Raw genomic sequence first — 20,904 nt, 5'->3', positions numbered from 1 at the left:
GCTTCCGGATCGTCACTTCCGCCGGGGGTGTGTGGTCGCGGCGCGCATGCGCGGGGCAGCTCTGAAACGAATTCTGCGCCGGGAAGCGGAGGCGGGCGGCGGCGGCTGCGCTGGGCTGGCGGGCGGGCGGGCGGCCGGCGATCCCACGTGCTCCCCGCGGCCGGTTGAAACCGTTGGCGGACGCCGGCTGAGAGGTGAGGAGCGGCGACTCAGGGGTCCGGCCTGGGAAGCCGGGCTCAGAGAGTGAGGGGGCGGCGTGGCCTTGCCTGCGTTTTCGCCCTCAGGGTGCCTGTCCGCACGGGATGAGGCCACCCCTGCGGATCCGATTCGTGCTCCGGGGAGTGGAAGGAGTCCCGGGCTTAGAAGGACCGGCTCTTCCCGGTTTTAAAACCGAATCTCTCTCTGCTCGGGGCAGAGCAGACGCGGCCCCCGCCGGGCTGGGCTCAGGCTGGCTGCACGCGGGGGACAGGCTCCTGTCTGCTCGGGGTCGGGGGGCTCGGTCCGGAGAGAGGCGGCCTCAGGGCGGGTGGGTGAGAGCTGGGACCTCGGGCCAGAACCACAGCGTGTGGATCCCGGTTCGCCACCAACGGCACGCGAGACCGGCTGCGAGTTACTTAGCCTCGCTGTGGCTCATGGTCCTCGGCTGTCAAAAGGGAATAACGCAGAACTAGCTCCGGGCACTGTGTGAGGGTCGCAGGAGCGCACACGCGTTCAGCAGCTGTGGCGGGGCTTGGGACCTGTGGGGCTCGGGAAGGGTCAGGGTGTTCTGCAGCTCCTACGTGTGGGGAAGGAGGTGGAGGTGCAGGCTGACCTTGCTGCAGAGAGGGGCCCCCCGGGACTTGCTCACACAGCTCTCCCCCAGCCCACCCCCACCCCACCCCACCCCCGTGCCTAGCACAGAGCCTGGCAGGTAGGAGACGTCCACGGACGGTTACTACACCAGTGAAGGGAGGCTGCTGAAAGCAGTACCGGGGATGTAGTGTGTGGGGCGGGCGTGAGGTTGGGCTGGCTTCTCCCCGCCTCGGTTTGCTCACCGGGGAAGTGGAGATCGGTGTACCTACCTACTACCTGTGGGTTTTTTGCAAAGAGCAAGGGAGAGGTCCTGCGTGAATGCACCCCACATTCGGGGGCTTAGGTGGGACCGTGGACGGTACTTACTCGGTGGACAGTCTGTGCTTGCCTGGCCTTCCCTTGCACCATCCCCGTGGTTTCTTGGAATTCTCTTAGGCTAGTCTCGTTGGCCTGACCCCCTGTTTCACAGATGGGAGAACTTGGAAGTTCAGGGGAACAGTGATAGCTGAGGTCACAGTGCTCGTGGGGACTGCTGAGGTTGCCAGCCTGGCCTGTCACAGGGCTCTTTTGGCGGTGGCGGTGGGGTTTAGGTCTGTGTGTGTGTGTGTGAGAGAGAACCCTATATAATAAAAGCCGAATATGCTAAGTGTCCGGTCCTCTGGTCAGCCCTTCAACCAATCAAAGTGTAATATGCTAATGATATTCTAAGGCTGCTCAACCGCTCGCTATGACGTGCACTGACCGCTAGGGGGCAGGCACTCCAACCAGTAGGTTAGCTTGCTGCTGGGGTCCGGCCCATAGGGACTGAGTAAGGTGGGCTGGGCACGCCCTGGAGCCCTCCTGAGGTCCTTCCTTAGCTGGCCAATCTCCTGCATCCCTCCCCGGCCCCGATCATGCACCGGTGGGGTCCCTCAGCCTGGCCTGGGCCCTCTCGCAATCTGGGCTGTGGGAACCCCTCCTTCTCCGCCCCCTCCCCCGCATCCAGTGCAAGACTTTCACGCACCAGGCCTCTAGTGTTTTAAGAATAGTGAATGTCATTTTTGTAAAAATGTAGGGATGGGGGTTAAAAATAACCACAAATCCAATCCCAGAAGGAAACCTGTTATCAGGTAGAGTAGCACCCGTGGGGTGGGGAGTGAATTTATGAAGATAGACTAGCGTTCCCGTTGCAGGAAAAATCCTGCAATAGGGTTTCCTGCTGCACTCTACCCCACCCTGCCTGCTCTCCTCCCTTGTCCCCCGCCCCCCGATCTCCGCCAGCCCCCCTGCTTTTCTAACTTCTCCGCCAGCCCGCTCTCCTTCCTTCTCCCCTGGCCCCGCCTCCGCTCTTCCCTTCTCCCCCGGTCCCGCCTCCGCTCCTCCCTTCTCCCCCGCCCCACCTTCTCTGCCAGCCCGCCTGCTTTTCCCTTCTCCCCCGGCCCCGCCTCCGCTCCTCCCTTCTCCCCCGCCCCGCCTTCTCCACCAGCCCACTCTCCTTCCTTCTTCCCTGGCCCCGCCTCCACTCCTCCCTTCTCCCCCGCCCCGCCTTCTCTGCCAGCCCGCCTGCTTTTCCCTTCTCCCCCGGCCCCGCCTCCGCTCCTCCCTTCTCCTCCCCCCGGCTTGCTTGCTTCTCTGCAGCTTTGCTCCCTTCTGCAGCTCTTGGCTTCTTTCTACGCTGTCGCGATATGCAAATTAGCCGCCATCTTTGGATAATTTGCATATTTGTCCTGATTGGTTGGTGGGCGTGGCTTGGGCGTAGCGAAGGTGCGGTCAATTTGCATATTTGTCTATTATTAGATTAGATTATTAGATTAGATGGGGGGATTGAAGGTCACCTTTAAAGAAGTATGGGTGTAGGTGGGGACCGGGTGTAACAGCATTGATGTGCAAATCAAATCCTACCATTGGGGAAGGATGAGTCTTTCATAGCTGGTATCTTCTTTCACGTTCTGCACAATGCTCTTAAGATTTTATGGGTAAGCATTCAAGTTAGTGCAACTTGAGGTCATTTAGTTTTTGATTGGCAGGTGCGGGCTGCAGCCCAGATCAGTCCAGGCCCAGTTCAACAGGTCATGGCTACATGCTGATAAGTTCCTCAGGTCCCAGCCCCTGGCAGATGCTGCCTCTACCCCTCAACTCCGCACCATTTCCCCACACCGGTCCTCCTTCCTGTGACGCGGGTGGTTTGCGCAGTCCTCATATTTAAGATTTAAGACTTAGGGTCCTTATATTTTAAAGTGGAAGGTCATTTGTAGAGCCTCTGAGTTTTGGGGGATGAGGGCCTCAAGATCCCAGATGCCAAGGGATGGCCAAGGACAGGGCAAGTCATGGCGGAGAGACAGGGCAGGCGTCTCCAGGCACTCACAGCCGCCCGGAGTCTGGGTGGTGGTGCCGCTGTGATCATCAATGGGAAATGGCTTTGCGGAGAGCTAATGGTTGTGTTCATCATTCATCACCCTTTTCTCGGATCATAGCACGTGATGAGAACTCGGTAAATTGCCCAGTCAAACGAATAGACAGCAGAAGCTCACACAGAGGACCTGGTCCACATTTTTTGAGGGGTTTGGGGGATACCTGGGTGTGGGTGGATCCCAGTGCACACTTGGCATTCAGTAAATTCTGCTGAGTTGAATTACAGCGACTTATCTGGGACGAGGACCCCCATGTGCTCAGCCAGTCCACAGCCTTGCGTCCTACTTGCCCTTCTCTAGAAGGAAGGACACAGCATTCCTTCCTGGGTGGGGACCCAGCCTTGGGCCTGTGAGGAGCCAGGAAGGAAAAGCGGGCTCTGGGCTCTGGTTTAGGCTCAGCCCGTGGAGAATGCCATCTTTTTACACTTGGGGCTAAACACTGAGTGTTTGACGTCGAGCCCAGCAGACGGTGTCCCAACATCTTCATGCAGCGTGTTTCCCGCTCCCCTAATTTCTGTTAGAAATTTACCTCTCTGTTTAATTATTTAAATTTCTCTAACATTTATTTCGTCTTGTGAAATGTTAATGAGTTTAATTTCTTGTTTTAGGCAATGCTTGCTATCTTCAGTTGGCGGGGCTGACTTTTCACATGGTGTATTTTTGTAAGTGTCGCATTTGCACTTCTGAAATTGTTCCGCCTGCACGGACCTTGGCCTCCTTCCTGTCTGCTGTGCAGTTAGGACGGCTTTCAGCTTGCTGTTCCTTGCAGCCCACCCCCCACACAGACACACAAGTGCGTCCTGCATAATGACAGGTGTTTCCCCGGGGGGCTGGGCGGGTACGAGGCCTGATCAAGGTGACCCTCAGCTGGTGCTGGGATGTCCTCTGGCTCTGAATAAGTGAGGGTAAGCTCCCTGCGGCCTCATTTATCTCCCTAGCAAGCAGGTGGCCATCGTGTCCCCATTTCATATCAAGAGTAAAAATGCAGCGAAGGTTCTGACTCACTGTGCAAGCCCCGCGCTCGGCCTTAAAGGAAAAGGAGCGCATCTCTAGATGCGGGCATTAGCGGTACAGACTGAGGGAAGAGGCTGGAGGTGTGTTTTTTGGTGGACACGTGATCAGACCAATCCCCTCCTGGCTGGTGTTTACACTGTGTGTGGCTCATCCCCAGAGAGAGGACGTTTTGCACAGATATTCCCAGCATCTTTTTTGTCAATGTCACTGGCTTCTTTCAGTCCAGCCGGTTTGTTTCCACCTGTCCTTCCCAGGCCTTTAACTCCGCACCTTCCGCGATGACAGACCGAGCCTCCCAATGGGATCGCACACTTGCCGAAGCCCGTCCCCCCTCTCCCCTGCGATCAGAAAACAGAGGAGACCTCAGCAGGGAAGGCCAGAAAGCCCTTGGCCATAGCTTCATTCTGAGGGAGTGTTTTTCATTGTTGAGTTTCATTATGGAAGAACTTACACATTTCCAGCAGATAAGTGGCTTATCGCTCTGCTTCTGCCTTGTGTATAATGGCCTTCTGTTTCTCGAGCCGAGTTGGTGGTTTGCCCTTGTCCTTGTACCAGAGTGCCCCTCCAGACTATTGATTCGGTTGGGTGGTGCTGGCTCTTGTTCCAGCCCTTGTTCTCCCTGAGGGGCGGGCAGCATCCGCCTGAGCATCCCTCTGCCGTGTGCACAGTGCTAAGCTTGGAGGAGCTGCGTCCTAGTCCACGTGATGCCAGCTCTCCAGGCGGGCAGCTGTGTCACACGTCTGCACCATAACCAGGTGAGAAGATGTGTGGTTGCTGCACATCCTAGAACGAACAGCTGTGTTGCTTTCCTCTGGATTCGGTGCCAGGCTGTAGCTGACCACATGCCCTCCCTTGCTCACTGACCCGGATGGCGAGCTGAGGAGGGGACCCGGGACCAGGGCGTTTGCGCGTAGCCAGCAGGCACGCTGATGTCCGGCAGTGCCGGGGAGAGCCAGAGGCTTCCATGAGAGATCAGCTGGGCCTTTGTAAAGCCTGGAGCTGCAGCCAGGATGTACATTTCCATTCAAGGCTGAGCGGGCGTGAGCAGCCCTGATCTCTGCTCAGGAGTGACCAGCAGTGACCGGCAGTGACCGGCAGGGCGGTGGAGGAGGGGGACGCAGGCACGGGCATGCCCTGGGAACCAGGAGATGCGCCTGTGTGCTGAAGGGTTTGGGAAGAAGTCTTGCCCTGAAGCGCATTGCACCCACTTACTTGATCCTTGCCTTAATTTTCACAGCGAGCAAGGAAGTGCCGGGTTCAGTTCAGCAGTTCTCAGTCGTGTTGCTGTGGAGCTTAGATATAAAACAGCAGTCCTCTCAGGTGGAAAGTTACTGGGACTCTGTCACACTTGCAGATGGGTTTGTTTTTGGAGCACAGTAGCAGCTCCATGAATTTTTAAATGGTTATGTATCTGTGCAGACGCAGGTCATGTTGACACAGTGCCGGGGACAGCAGGGTCTGTGACCGCCCTCCAGTGACCCAGTGCCCAGCAGTTAGCACAGCTGCAGGTTCCGTTTCTCTATCGATCCACAAAGAGCCACAGAAGGAGGCCCCTCATCCTGTCTACTCAGCCTGAGGCACCTCCTCCTGTGTTAACACTGAGGACGCACAGCAATGCCGCCGTGAATGTTTGTGTGCCCTATAGAAATTATCTGTAGGCCTCTTCTCGACTCTGAAGCTCCCTCCCCTCCTCCTGTGTTAACACTGAGGACGCACAGCAATGCCGCCGTGAATGTTTGTGTGCCCTATAGAAATTATCTGTAGGCCTCTTCTCGACTCTAAAGCTCCCTCCCCTCCTCCCCTCATTATGCTCTTCCTGAATTTGGGGACCTGAGATAATTTGCAGTGCACACGTAAGTGTGAGAGAGGGAAGGAGGGACAGAGGGAGAGAGAAAGTTATTAGAAAATGTAAGGTATTTTACTTAATGCCCCCAAAACTTCATCCTTAGAGATAGCCTGCCAAGTTTAAATCCTGATTCTACTGCTGTGTGACCTTGGGCAAGTTACTTAATCTCTCTCTGCTTCAATACCTCATGTAAAGTGTGAACAATAGCTTTTCCCTCATAGGGGTGCTGTGAGGATTAAATAAATTAATATGTGTAAAGCTCTTAGAGGGCCCAGCACATGGTAAACATGCATTCAACTTAGCCATTAGTATCACTGTTAATTATAATTTTGCTTACGTGGTGGTAGAGTTGTATATAGATTGTTAATCAACTTTGATTTTGTTATTTTAGTTATTTTCATGTGAAATTATGGTTGAAAAGTTAGCTGTGTGATCATTTATTGGGAATAAAAACTTCAGATTATAATGAAAATTATCTTTTTTTTTCCCCTTTCCTTTTACTCTTTTTAGGACAAGATTTAAAGCCTATCTTGGATAGAGAATATTTAATCATTTAGCTAAAAATGGTATTTTTTACATGCAATGCATGTGGTGAATCAGTGAAGAAAATACAAGTGGAAAAGCATGTGGCTGTTTGCAGGAACTGCGAATGCCTGTCCTGCATTGACTGTGGTAAAGATTTCTGGTAAGTTCCAAGGAACTCCTGTATCCATAGGAAGGTCCAGGCCAGTTTTGGAAGCACTGTTTCCACAAAGCTTTAAAAAACAGAAGCACGCCCTCTCTGGTGTGGCTCAGTGGATAGAGCGTCAGCCTGTGGACTGAATGGTCCCACGTTCCATTCTGATCAAGGGCACATGCCTGGGTTGCAGGCTTGATCCCCAGTAGGGGGCGTGCAGGAGGCAGCGAACAATGATTCTCTCTCATCATTGATGTTTTTCTCTCTCTCTCTCTCTCCCTCTCCCTTCCTCTCTGAAATCAATAAAACTATATTTAAAAAAAAAATCAGAGGCAAATTTGAGGAAAGAAATTATGAAAAAAATTAAAAGTGGGTTACAAGTCCATCTGCCTGGTCCAGATGATTTAAAAAGAAGACAGGAAGGGAATTGAGGTGATCAGAGCATCTGACCCATCAGTGGCGCTTGCTGTCATCTCGTTGCCACCATTCCAGACCCTGGGACGGGACCCTGGAGTAAAGTTTCAGGGTATGGGGTGCTGGTCACACTGAAGAGAGGGTTTATAAACCAGAAAGAAGTTTGCTGATTCACAGTGAGGGGGTGTCTGAGAGGGAAGCCTAAGTCCTTCCCAGGAAATTGGAGGTGATGCTGGGGTTCCACTGGGGGAGGGGATGTCTCTGGAAAGGTGAGGAACTGGGGGAGGGGCAGGACAGGCCTTGAGTGTTCATCCGGCTGCATCTCCAGGGTGGTCCGATGCTGGCTAACTTCCTCCATCTTCCCCCCCTTAAGCCTCAGAGGCAGCCAGTCAAAAGGTGCACGTGCATTTGAGAGATGTTTACTAACAGTCTGTTTTATTTTATTCTAGAGCAGTGATATTTATTTATTTATTTTTATATTTTATTGATTTTTAAAAAATATTTTATTGATTTTTTTACAGAGAGGAAGGGAGAGAGGTAGAGAGTTAGAAACATTGATGAGAGAAGCATTGATCAGCTGCCTCCTGCGCGCCCCCTACTGGGGATGTGCCTGCAACAAAGGTACATGCCCTTGACCGGAATCCAACCTGGGACCCTTCAGTCAGTCCACAGGCCGATGCTCTATCCACCGAGCCAAATCGGCTAGGGCTAGAGCAGTGATATTTAAAAACTGTTTTTGGAAATGACTCAAGTCTTTGCTTGTACCTGATCCTAGGAGGAAGATTGATGTATAAAACAGGTTCTTTCCCTCCAGGGAGTTTGTGCCTGACCTTGCCCACACATTTCCCTGAGGGCCCCATACAGCTTCCGAAAGACAGAGACAGAATTGAGTTTTCTTTTTTCTGACTCAGAGACCCAGAACTTTTTAGTGACCGGATAATCCCTATTTAGAAAATATTTATTTATTGAAGTATAATTGACATATAACAAATTAGTTTCAGTTGTACATTATGATTCAATATTCCTGTTGAAAAAATGCATGGAAAGTTTGGTGGTGGGTTTCCTATTGAACAGTTTGGAGCTAGGAAAATGTGTTTCTGCAGCAGGGTGTGAGCACAGTAAGTGAAGTAGGTGGGGGGCGTGCGCAGTGGGCCGGCGTGGACTGCCGAAGGCAGGAGCAGCGTGCTGACATCACACAGCCTCCGCTGAGAGTGCACCTAACAGTGGGACCTGTGTCACCTCACAGGGGCGAGGACTATAAAAACCATGTGAAATGCATAAGTGAAGACCAGAAGTACGGCGGCAAAGGTTATGAAGGGAAAGCCCACAAAGGCGATATCAAGCAGCAGGCGTGGGTGCAGGTACGTTCTGAGTCATCTAGTGGTCTCAGCTGACCCTTCCACTTTTCTTTGGAAGCCTAAGAAACCAAGAATAAATGCCTCGCCAAGCAGACAAGACCCAGAAACAGCACGCCTTAGCTAGACCAAGGGTCGTGTTGACATCTTAATGAGGCTTCCGGCCCATGAACAGTTCCATTTATCTGTGTCTTCTTTCTTTCAGCAGTGTTCTGTAGTTTTAACTCAGTATTATATACATTCCTTGCTTAAGTTCTTAGTTTCCGTTTCAGATTGTCTGTTTGTAGAAATGCAGCTTGATTTTTGAGTGCAATTCTCCTGAATTTGTTTATTGGTTCTAAAGGTTCTTTTTGAAGAATCTGTAGGTTGTTCCACATATAAGACCATGTTGGCTGAAAACAGAAATAATTTTACTTCTTTTCAAATTGGATGCCTTTTATTTCTTCTCGCCTACTTGCTCTGGCCAGGGCTTCCAATGCTATGTTGGATTTATAAGAATAGACATTAATACAAAATCGGGACTTGACATGTGGATTCTGTAGCCCTGGCTACATGAAACGTATGTGTCAGTTGTTTATTATTTTTGTTTTGTCTTTCTTTTTTGTAGAAAGTTAATGAATTAATAAAAAGGCCTAATGTCAGCCCCAAAGTGAGAGAACTTTTAGAGCAAATTAGTGGTTTTGACAACATTCCCAGGAAAAAGGCAAAATTTCAGGTATGTATTTGATATGGCTCCCTGACTGGGGACATGGGCCCATCAGGGACAGCTGTGTTTACTGTTCAATGGGACTTCCCCCCCTCTTTTTTCCTTATAGAATTGGATGAAGAACAGTTTAAAAGTTCATAATGAATCGATTCTGGAGCAGGTGTGGAATATCTTTTCTGAAGCTTCCAGCAATGTAAGTCAGATCTAATTTTAGATTTGTAGTGTGGCAGACATGCTGAGTAAGAATGCAGTGGGAATTCTTATTTTTGGAGGTCAAGACAGCCTTCTCTTTCGGAGAGCCTCTTGGGCCTTCGTTTATGGGAAGGAATAACTGAATGCCTTGCAGAGAAGAGTTCTTATTGTGCACAGAAAGGCATTTAATCCCCATGTTTGACAGTGGTAGCAGCTAACCTGGAACGATTTGCTTAGAAAGCAGGGGGTGGACGTATTGGAAAGAACAGGAGCTCTGGGTGTCTGACAGTCCTGGCTGGATTGAATCCCTGCTGCTCTCTGCCATATGTTTGATCTTGGGCATGTCACTTACCTTGTGAGCCTCGGTTCCTTTTCTTTAAAAGGTGGATCATATTCATTCATTCATTCATTCAGTACTTATGAGTGCCTGATCTCTGCCAGGCCGTGAACAAAACTGTGAGCTAGCTCAGGTGGTGATAGTGCCATGAAGGAAGAGAAGCAGGTGAGGACGGAGTGCCTAGGTGGTCTTCTAGGTAAGGGGAGGGGGTCACCAGGGCTCTTACCTGCTGTCGCTTTAAAGTAGATGAGACTACAAAAGCACCCACCTTATGCCTACCTTTCAGCGGGCACTCGGTAAGCACCGTCTCTTCCCTTCCAGTGGAGGGAGAATTCTGTGCGTTTAAGTCAGTCAACTGCCTGTCAAAAAGGTTGGAAATGCGAGTCCTTAGATGTGGATACAGGTGCAGAGGGTCTGGGTTTGATATTGTGTAGCCACAGTGTTGGTTACATTGTTAATTTGATTTTATCACCTTAATTCAGTTGCACTTTCTTCCTTTTTGGAGCTTACATCCCATTCAGAGTTATATCTTTAGTAGTTTTTTAAATGTGGAACACTTCACGAATTTGCGTTTCCTCTTGCACAGGGCCATGCTGATCTCTGTATCGTTCCAAGCTTAGTGTGCGTGCTGCCGGAGTGAGCACATCATTAGTAGTTTAAGAAACGACAACAGTGGGTCTGGCTGGTCTTTTACTTTGGTCACATTGTAGGGAGTTGATTTGCTTTATACAGAGAGAATAGTTTAGGCAGCAAATTGAGATAAAAATGAAACTTTATCTTGGCAGTATATCTAGCATTTGTCTCAAAATACACACATTGGGCCTTTGAAACCTTATAACCAATCATTGAATTGGCCTTTATGTGGCACCTATTTTTTAAAGGTTATTGCCGTTAATTTTACTAAGAATCAAAGATTTGAAATAACTAAGTTTAACTGTAGTGGGTTTTTTTAAGTTCTTTTGAAGCTGTTAACATATTAGGAATTAATAATCAATAAACAGCTCGTGGTAACCTGAGCTTATTTTTGGTTTGCCTGTGTTCCGTGAACTTCACAGCATATCCCAGTGTTTGGTGCAAAGCAAGGGGTCCTGAAGCCCTGTTCGTTCATGCCTGCAATTTTATCCCTCCCTTTACTCTGTGCTGGGCATTAGGTTGGCAGCTTTCTCTTCTACATGATACTTTTTATACCCAGCACAACTCACACCAGGTCTCTGGATGCAGCTGTAATCAGTCCTGCCCTCATGCAGCTGTATTCTCGTCGGGGAGACAGACAACTATATGTGTGGGTTTTTGCTACAATATCAGGTTGTGATAAGCATTAGGAAGAAATAGAAGGCAGGAGGAGGGACAGAGAGCAAAGCAGGGTGCTCTGTTAGATAAGAGCCAGTGAGCGTGGTACTGAGGAGACCACATTGGAGGAGAGCCTGGCATGAAGTAGAAAGAAGATGGAATGGATTGACCAGGCACTGTTGCGTGGGTGTGTGCCTCCTGCCTCCCCGCTCCTTCCCCTCTGTGGGTTGGGGTGTGGAGGCAAAGCACCAGCTAGAGACTTGGTCTGGATTGGCAGATGGCAGGCTGAGATCTGGGGCCATTGGTGGTGATGATAATAACGGATACGCAGATGAACACAATTACAGGGCAGGAGGGAAGCTTCTTTGCCCCTTCCTCCTGAGAGTATCTGAACTCATTCTCTGCTCCTTGCCCCGCACTCCGTGTGCCTGGACGACTTTATTTCTCTGAACTGCTACCAAGAAACCCCAATTTAGTTAACACTCTTCTGCCAGAGGGTGAGCATTGATGTCAGAGGGAGGCATGACTTCCTATTGTACTTGAGTTAAAGCCAGTCCTTTATTTGGTGTGTCTTGGGGGACAGTAGCTCCCTTCTTGTGACCTAGTCTCCAGAGGGTGAAGACTGGAGGTGACTTGTCGAGTAAACTGGCTGGTAACTCACAGATGGAACGTGGGCCCGGTCTGCGGACTCATAAGTCTCGGGATTTCCCGGAGCTGCTGCCACTGGCCCTCTCCCTACCTGACAGGCACCTTACGGCCGTGGAAGTTCAGTGGGTAGCTCTGCGCCCGCTCGTGGGTAGGGCTGGCGTAGAGATTTCGAGTCACGGAGTACAGCAGACAGTGGGACTTGCTGTGCTGAAGTTATTTTTATTTTTATTTTATTTTATTTTATTAAAATATGTATTTTATTGATTTTAGAGAGGAAGGAAGAGGGAGAGATAGATAGAAACATCAATGATGAGAGAGAATCATTGATTGGCTGCCTCTTGCACGCCCCCTACTGGGGATCGAGCTTGCAACCCAGGCATGTGCCCTTGGCTGGAATCGAACCTTTCAGTCCTCAGGCTGGCGCTCTATCCATTGAGCCAAACCAGCTAGGGCTGAAATTATTTTTAAAAATAGGATCCAGCCCTAGCCAGTTTGGCTCAGTGGCTAGAGTGTCAGCCTGCGGACTGAAGGGTCCCGGGTTTGATTCCCGGTCAGGGCACATGCCCAGGTTGTAGGCTTCATCCCCAGTGTGGGGCGTGCAGGAGGCAGCTGATCAATGATTCTCTCTCATCATTGATGTTTCTATCTCTCCCTTCCTCTCTGAAATCAATAAAAACATATTTTTAAAAAATTAAAATATGATCCATGTGCTGGTTTGAATAAGGGATGCAGTGAGTGGGAGGCTCTCCCCACCCCAGCGCATGTAGTCAGTTTTCCGTGATTCCTTAGCCACCATTCTTGACTCCCAGGTGTCCCGGACTGCCTCTCGGGAGCCACCTAGTCTGAATGACGGTTCGATTAGGCCTCTGTCTGGCGCTTGCTCGTTTACAAAGCCCTTCTCGTGCATTGGGCTGGTGCACTGAGTGCGTGACGTTTCCTATTTTATCTGTACATGAGCAGTATGAGGAAGGGTTCCTGCCTCCCATGTACAGACGCGGAGACAGTCTGGAGCAGGTAAATAACTTGCCCCGAGTCACCTGGTAATTGGCAGAGCTGGAACTTGAACCCAGGCCTGCAGGTACATAAACCTAGTTTCTGCCCCACGTGGGTGCTCTCCTTCATTGGAAAGAAAGGTGAATTGTGAGCCATAATTAAAGGTCTGGTGGAAGTGATTTAAGGATTCTTTCCTTTTCCAGTGGGACGAAATGCCTGGTAAATGCAGAGAGGGGGCCCTAATTGGTTTGGCTCAGTGGACAGAGCATTGGCTGTATACCAAAGGAAACCGGGTTTGATTCCGGTCAAGGGCACATGCCCGGGGTGCAGACTCGGCCTCTGGTAGGGGGTACGCAGAGGGCAGCTGATTAATGATTCTCTCTCATCATTGATGTTTCTGTCTCATTCTCCCTTCCTCTCTGAAATCAATAAAAATATTTAAAAAATATATAAATAACTAAAATGTTTCAAAAATGCAGAGAGGGGTGTGGGCTGGGGGAGTTCTTCTCATTTTGTGTATTTACTGCTACATTTTAACTGGGGGCGTCACAGTTCTAAAATGGTAAGTAATAAAGACATTTTTCTTGGAACAGTGTGCTCAGTAGATACATGCAGGTCGTGAACAGGTGTGTGTGGAAGGAATACTTACGTGTTTCTTGGTTTTGCTTCATAAAAAGGAACCAGCTAGTAAAGGGCAAGATCAACAGCCACTCAACCCAGTGGCAAAGCCACCTGCGGAAACCACCACCACGGTGGCACCTGCCAAAGCCAATGCCACCACGCCAGGACAAGCAGAGGCAAAGAAGAATAAGCGAGAAAGGAAGGAAGAGCGGCAGAAGAAAAGGAAAAAAGAAAAGAAGGAACTAAAATTAGAAAACCACCAAGAGAAGTCCAAGAGTCAGAAGTCTAAAAAGCGCAAACTGAGACCTGAGGCTGAGCCGGAGGCGGGAGGGGAGGGTGCCCCCGAGGCCACGGGCCCCGCACCCGCAGGGAACAAGAGCCAGGGGCCGAGGAGCGCGGGCGAGTGTGGAGTGAATGGAGCCGTGGACAAGGAAGAGACAAACGCGGGAAAGAGGAAGCGGAAGCTTTCCGAAGGTGTGTGGCGTGTGCTGCAGGGTTTGTTAAAATGGTCATGCTCTGAATTTGGGGTATGTAAAATCTGTTAGATCTTGCATTTTGAACCAAGTAATGCAAAGAGCATAAGCTGTAGGGTCAGGGCAACTTGGGCGGAGTCCAGGCACGTGACCTCACCTCTCAACTCCCGGTTTCCCCCACTGTCTGGGAGGAGAAACCCCACGGGCTGGGTTGCTTGGGGGATGAGAAGATGATGGAAGGAAGGGGCTGGCCATGGACGATGCATTAAGTGTAGATGTCAGAAATGCAAAATCTCTATTTATTTTTTAATCTCTACTTAGTTGAAGCGTATTCTAAGAAGAAGATTAAATTCCCAGCACTGGCTGAGGGCGGAGAACCAGAAAACCATGAAGCTCCTGCAAAAGGTAGCACTGTCATTTGGAAAGCTCTGCCCTCTGGGTTGGGAGGAGGAGGTGAGCCAAGTTCTCCGGGGCGTGAGTGACTCCAAAGTACCCAGCGAGGGCTGAGAGTCACGCCTACAGCGTGTCTGTCCAGCTTTAAGGATAAAGGGGAAAGCAGTCTGGATTGGAAATACGCATTATCTTTGGAACTGTAAACCCACGTGCTTTCCCAGACCCGGTCCCCTTCCTGTCTTCCAGCCAGACCTGGCTGCTCCCCTCTTATCTCCGGGTCTGTCCCTGATGCCTCCTTGCTGGCACGTGTCCTTGTCCGAATCCAGTCCCTGGCCTGGGAGGCGCCTCTCCAGGCTGCCTCCTCCACACGCTGCTCCCGTTCCTCAGGCCCCAAGCAGCCCCGGGGTCCTGCCAGTTACGAGATCCAAGGACTCATGGGAACTGAGGCTTTATTGATGGAGGTTCAGTGACTGCCCCAGTTGGGTTAGAGCTCTTCGCTTGGAACCCCCCACTCCCCAACTTTAATTTTTTAAAGTATTTACTGTGAGGTAATTACAGATTCACGTGAAGGCTTTGAGTCCTGTGGCCCATGTGTGTGATGTTTGCGGCTGTCCCCTCTCGTTCAAGGTTAAGCTCCTTGTGCTCCCCTCTGTCTTGCTCACTGTGCTCAGCCCCACGATCTCCGTGGATGCTTAATGAATCTTGCTGAGGTCCTTTGAAGCAACTCTATCTTTGTACAGGAATTTGTAGTGGTGATGCTGTTTATGCTGCCTGCTTAACCTGCTCACTCAGAACAAGAACGGTGAGGGTAGCGGTGCTTTTAGGCCACTGTGATTGGACAGGCCCAGTGCCTGCTCCACGGTGTTCTGGTACCCTGCCCATTCAGGATTCATTCCTTTCCGGGGCAGCAAATAGATGGTGCAGAACTCATTTCCTTTCCCTTCTGGTAGAACAACAAAACACCGTGTTTTGCATGTTATTCTTTGTATTGTAGGTAAATTCAATTGGAAGGGGACTATTAAAGCAGTCCTGAAGCAGGCCCCAGACAATGAAATAGCAGTCAAAAAGCTAAGGAAAAAGGTATGCACACGAACCTAGGTACACCAGCTGGGGAGAATCGGTTCTTTACTTTAAAACCCCTAAAATACTGTAAATGTGTGTGTGTCTCACTTATGGTGCTCTGGTAACCCCTCTGGTCTCGTGGGGAGGAAATGGGGCCGACTCACATCACTTCTTAGTCGGAGCAGTGCGTGCATGATTTTGAAAGTATTATTCTAGATAGTTTGCCATTATTCCAGAGCAGTGCTTTCTTCTTCTTTTTAAAAAATCTATTTTATTGAATTTTATAGAGAGGGAGAGGGATAGAGAGTTAGAAACATTGATGAGAGAGAAACATCGATCAGCTGCCTCCTGCACACTCCCGGACACTGGGGATGTGCCCGCAACCAAGCTACATGTTCTTGACTGGAATCGAACCTGGGACCCCTCAGTCCGCAAGCCGACGCTCTATCCACTGAGCCAAACCGGTTAGGGCTGCTTTCTTCTTTGGTTTTTAGTTTTTTATCGACATCTGACCCACATGCAGCCAGGTGCTCACATGTGCCGCTGCACAGATTTCACAAGCACAGCCCCTGTGTAGCCAGCACCTGGGCTGCTTTTATTTCTTACTGTCGCCCCCTTCTGGGTTAAAGAACATGGTAGGTAAATCTTCAGGACAGTGACCCTATTTGACAGTCGTTCTCTTTGGTGAAGGTTTTGGCTCAGTATTACGCGGTGACAGACGAACACCACAGGTCTGAGGAGGAGCTCCTGGCCATCTTCAACAAGAAAGTCAGCAAGAACCCCGCCTTCAAGTTACTCAAGGACAAGGTCAAACTTTTGAAGTGAACATTTTTATATTTAATAAACTGAGTCCATTCTGTTGATTTCTTCCTTTCACTGCTGTTTGTAAAACATGTAATAATAACAACTCAAATTTTGCTTTCTTATAAGAGAATATATATTTTTGGTAGATCTTTCATGAGAAAATAAACTATATATTGTCCTCAACCCTCCATAGCCTCGGTGCCTGCTGTTCTTGTTACCTCTTGTCCTTGAGACCATTCTCCATCACAAGGATGGAGGAGACAACCCCAGAGTGCCCCGGGTGGGTGTGCGTTGTCTTTAGGGAGGGGACAGGCCACCTCAGGTAAGCGCGGTGAAGCAGCATGGGGGGGGGTGTATGGTTGTAGTGTGCGCCCAGAAAGGGAGTGAGGCCTCCCGCCCCGGGTGGGGACAGAGGGTGTTAGGTTAAGGCCCCTGGATTGATTCTTGAAAGGTCTTACCAACTTGCTGTATTGGGGCGTCTTTCTCTTCCTCCTGCCACCTTACCCACCCACTTGCACCCGCAGACTCCCCCCCCGCCCCCATACCCATGGGGGAGGCAGTGGGCAGTAATGGGCTCAGAGCAGGGCTCCACGGTACTACGGTGAGACGTGACCGTGAGTCTGGCTTTGCTTCTTCATAGCCTCCCTGAGCCGCGGGGTTTCTGTCTGTCAGGCTGCCTTCCAGAGGTAACAGCGTGATGTGCACAGGCATCTGCAGGTAGGAGGTGTCCGAAATGTTCCCTCCTCATGCGCATGAGTGCGCACAGACCGCGGTTTACCATGGGCTGCGGCGCTGGCTGCAGGGAGGCCCATCCCCAGACCCCTCGCTTTGCCGGCAGAGTGGCAGCATGCTTAATGCAGAAATGCACTTACGTTCTGCGGCGATCCTCCAGTTCCCAGTTAACGTGTAACCATTTCTCAGGACACTGGTCCGGTCATACGGTCCATTTTTCGAATGTAAACTTTCTACTGAAGTATACATACAGAAATGGGTAAAAACCTAAATGGACAACTCGGTGCACACACCTGTGCCAAATCTAAGACACGGGCTATTTGTAGCCCAACGGCAACCGTCTCCTCACCCTGTCAGCGTGAGCTGTATGTGAATGGTGGCACGGCATGGGCCCTTGGTGTCTGGCTTCTCTCTCAGCATTCCAGGGTCCATCCACGTTGCTGTGATGCTGTCTTTGTAATGTACAGACTCACCCCTCTACTGTTGATGAGATGCTGGCTGTTTCCAGGGTGGCTGGGTTTCTGAGGAAATGGACATCTTCTGTCTCCTGTCCGTACATGCTCTCATTTCTGCCGAGTGCATGCCTGGGCGTGGAACTGCTCAGTCACCGGGTGTGTATCAGCTCTGACAGCCACAGCCACACGTTTCCCAGTGCTTTTACGTTTCCACTGCTGCCCTGTGTAGGAGGGTAGATGGGGTTCATGTTGCCCCCAAATGCACTGAAAGTTAATATTCCTCAAGTTTCCATCTGTATCTCTCAAGGTAGTTCTGTTTTTTGAAACTGTCAAGTAAACTTAATCACGGGGGCTTTGCACTAGACTATACAACTGGAAAATGGTACCTCCAGGTTTTCTCAGCAGATTTCCGTCTCAAGTGATGCTAAAAATAAGTCAGAATAGCAACTCCCCGGCGTCTTCTTAGATTCTCTACCATGTCCTTAACAGTGAAAGGAGCGCAGGTCTTGCTCAGCCCCCTTATCATTAGATTTGTGGACTCCTGTAATTTGGAGCATCCTGTGTTGGTTACAAAGCAGCGAAGGCTCCTGGGAAAGCGGATGTGCTGGTGAATGAGCAGCTTTGTTTGAGTGAGAGGCTCCTGGAGCTACGTTTTGCTATGGGATCCAGGCGAGCTTTAATTTATTCCCTTTGATAGAAGCGATCAAGCTGTCCCTGCGGGAGTGCGAGTTGTAATTGCTGAGTAAATACATATGTCAGAGTTGAGAGGTCAGACACTGCTTGGAAGACGAGGCCTTTGTTTGGCCACAGAGTGGGTACTGTGAGCTGCCGAAATCCTACTTTTGCGCTCTGCCCACCTGGTGACCCCAGGCCGACTCCCGGAGGCCGGTGGTAGTGTGCAGATTGGGTTTCTCCATTGGAGATCAAAGGCGGGGAGAGCCTCAGCTCTCCGGGTGCTTCCCCACAGCACTGCTCTTGGCATCTGCCGGCAAGTTTGCATCAGGCACTAATGGGAACCTGACAGGACGGCCCTGCTCCAGCCCAGGGTATCCGAGCGGAGACATCTCATAGCTAACGGAAACGGCACTCTCTCCTGGTGTCAGGGAAGTTAAGGTAATAGGGTTGTCTCCGCATTAAGGGGTTTCTGCATAAAAGTTAACCCTCTTGGCACTTGTTGCTGTGCAATTCTAATTTAGATGCTATGGGAGTTGGCATCAACTTTTATAGCACTTGGTTGTTTTGTCACTTAACTGATCCGTATTCCATGACGGTCCACAGAAGTGCCCGATGCTCTACCATGTGAACATGTTGGAGAACCGTGGGTCTGTACGGAGAGCCAGTGGTTCCAAACATTGTCATGACCCGGTCACTGTGTCAGGAGGGCTCTCTGTGCCAGCTCATGGAGGTCCCTAATCCAGGCCTCTGGCTTCTTCAGAGCCCTGACGCCATGATCGGCGGAGTGGCCGCTCCTCCCTCACAGCCAGGCACTCTGCTCTCGGTTGCCAACCTTAAGGGCAGGTGTTTGCTCTCTCCTATTTTGTGGTTTTTAACTTGGGGGCCCATGGTTCCCTCAAGGGTTGTGTATCAGGGGTGAAGTCCAGGGAAAGCTTGAGTCCAGGTGGCCTCTGTGTGCAGGGCTTCGCCCGCCAGTACCACCTGTGGTGCCTCGACGTGCCTGAGGTTGGCAGGGGCTTTCCCTGCGGGCTCTGTTCAAAATGTGTACGTTTGCGGATTTACTTTTGTGATTTTTAGTACATTGAGCTGAGCAATGGAAGGACACAGACTCTTTGTGGCATAAAAGCAGTCCTGTCTGCACTTCTGTCCTGGTGCCTGGGTGCCCTGAGCCCTCTAGCTAGGGACAGTGACTAGATGTTCTCTGACGTCAACTCCAGCCAGCTGGGGGGGACTTTCTGGTGCTGTTCGCGATGCGGAGGCCCCGCTCCCGCTCTCAGGAAGGGGAAGACGTGCTGTGACTGATTATGTGAAAAATCTGTCCACAGAGAAAAGAAAGTTAAAACAGCAGATTATTCCTCAACCCCAATGACGAATTGGGGAAAGCCAGCTGTTGCACATGTTCCGGTGTCTCCTGCCCCCTGCTGGCGCAAATGGGAAGTACAACAGGGTACCCTTTCTGGTGTTGGTGCGAAGAGAGCAGTCAAAAGCCTTTCCAATGTTCAGATCTTTGCACCTAGAATTCCAGTTCTACAGCTTTTGTCAGTGAAGTGGGTTGTGTAAAAAGGGACGCATATCTCACTGTTATTTATATAACTAAAAGGGAGTTTTAAAAACTGGCTTTCTTCTTGAATGAAGGCCAGTGTCCCAGTGAGTGATAATATTTCCGAGCATGTCCCCTCTGCTGGGTGCTTTTCTGAGGGCTTTGCATGTATGAACACATTTCTGCGGGGCACTGCGGGGGCAGCTACCGGGCACAAGGAGAGAGGAGGGCTGTTGCATCGGTCTGGCCTCAGGGTTGCAAGTGCAGGAAACAACTCTAATTAGCGTTAATTTGAGGGGGGGGGGAATCTTTTTTTTTTTTTTTTTTTTTTTTTGCTGAGATGTCTGTGTAGTCTTAACAATGGATAATAACAATGGTTGAGACTAAGAGCTTCCTACGGGCCGGGCACTTTGCATGTCTTAATACTGTTAACCTTCCAATCCTAGGAGGTAGGTACTATCCTCAGTCCCATTTTGCAAGTGAGGAAACTAAGGCAAAAAAGAGGGTAAGTGGCTTTCCCAAGGTTGAAAGGGCCAGTGATACAGACCAGCAATGACGGCCAGCCAGGCAGCTGGCTCCAGAGCTCAGTCCTTACCTAGGGGACCTCGGCCTTAACTAGGTGGCTGGATTCAGGAGTTGAGACGACACTACCAAGACCTCTTGGCTTGGCTTGCTCCATGTGTCTCCATGGTGACAGCCCCAAGCCCACACTGACCTCACAGCTCACCATAGCAACAGAGAAGATCATCCCAACTCCCACCTAAGTCCTGGGGCTGACCGATCTGGCTCAGGTCCTGAGCCCTCTCCCAGCCTCCTGAGAACTCTGCAGGACTCCTGCAGGAAGGAGGGAAAGTGGTTTCTCAGAGGAAGGATGCTGAGCAGACATAAGTATGGCCACACGGAAAGCCAGTCAATGGTGACCAAGGGCCAAAGTGAAAACCAGGTAATGGGGGGCTCCTACTACACGCAAGGCGCTGGGGAGATACTAAGACATGGTTGTTGCCCCATCAGCTCGGGAGAGAACAGGCAAAAGGGAACTTGCAACAAAGAGTCACTGGAGCCTGAGAGCAAGGCCTGGCAAGCCCAGTTCAGCCGGAATGAACAGCAGCTACCACCGCTTGAAGGCATACTGCATGCCAGGCACTACGCTAAGCAATCGCTATACATGTGGCTAAGGGGAGGCCAGCAAAGGTCATGGTCAAATTCATTTCCCCCCACAAGTAATGCACATGGAAAATGAAAATTTCTTGGTTGGTAGCACGCTGATATCATATACCTGTCGTTAAGGTGCACAGCGCACACATTTAAGAACTCATTCAAGGGGCCCCGACAATGAAGATGTGCTCATTAGATACTGGATTTTTTCCAGCCGGCTTTTAAGTGTCACCAATATGGCGTGCAAGTAGTGCCATTTAAAATATCGGGGGACAAAGCTGGAAGGATTTCAGATCCAAATACAAAGGCCCTGGAACCACCAAAGGGGAAACCAGATCTGC

At 50.4% G+C, this 20,904-nt stretch overlaps 1 protein-coding gene across 2 annotated transcripts; it reads left to right on the top strand.

Annotated features, from left to right (window-relative positions):
- The first annotated feature begins 51 nt into the window (after positions 1 to 51).
- On the top strand, positions 52 to 19,114 carry LYAR (Ly1 antibody reactive). 2 transcript variants are annotated; one of them, XM_079769466.1, is made up of 10 exons: positions 52 to 194; positions 3,791 to 3,844; positions 6,553 to 6,727; positions 8,379 to 8,493; positions 9,095 to 9,202; positions 9,303 to 9,386; positions 13,331 to 13,748; positions 14,069 to 14,152; positions 15,135 to 15,220; positions 15,893 to 19,114. In XM_079769466.1, the coding sequence occupies exons 3-10, from the start codon at positions 6,606 to 6,608 to the stop codon at positions 16,025 to 16,027; spliced, it is 1,152 nt and encodes a 383-aa protein (XP_079625592.1). In that variant the 5' UTR covers positions 52 to 194; positions 3,791 to 3,844; positions 6,553 to 6,605; the 3' UTR covers positions 16,028 to 19,114. The 2 variants fall into 2 exon arrangements, with proteins under 2 accessions (XP_079625592.1, XP_079625591.1); XM_079769465.1 differs by lacking the exon at positions 3,791 to 3,844 and having other exon boundaries at positions 61 to 194.
- The last annotated feature ends 1,790 nt before the right edge of the window (positions 19,115 to 20,904 follow it).

The sequence above is a fragment of the Cnephaeus nilssonii genome, assembly GCF_951640355.1.
Source record: "Cnephaeus nilssonii genome assembly, chromosome: 1".
NCBI lineage: Eukaryota > Metazoa > Chordata > Mammalia > Chiroptera > Vespertilionidae > Cnephaeus > Cnephaeus nilssonii.
Note: the sequence above shows the minus strand (reverse complement) of the source record. Positions and strands in the feature narration are given on the sequence as shown.

What these genes read in the sequence shown, in the direction of transcription:
- LYAR (XM_079769466.1), top strand. Translation starts at nt 6,606, where the DNA reads ATGGTATTTTTTACATGCAATGCATGTGGTGAATCAGTGAAGAAAATA. An exon ending in AGCAGCAGGCGTGGGTGCAG is followed by an intron (nt 8,494 to 9,094) that starts GTACGTTCTGAG and finishes TCTTTTTTGTAG; the next exon opens with AAAGTTAATGAATTAATAAA. An exon ending in GGAAAAAGGCAAAATTTCAG is followed by an intron (nt 9,203 to 9,302) that starts GTATGTATTTGA and finishes TTTTCCTTATAG; the next exon opens with AATTGGATGAAGAACAGTTT.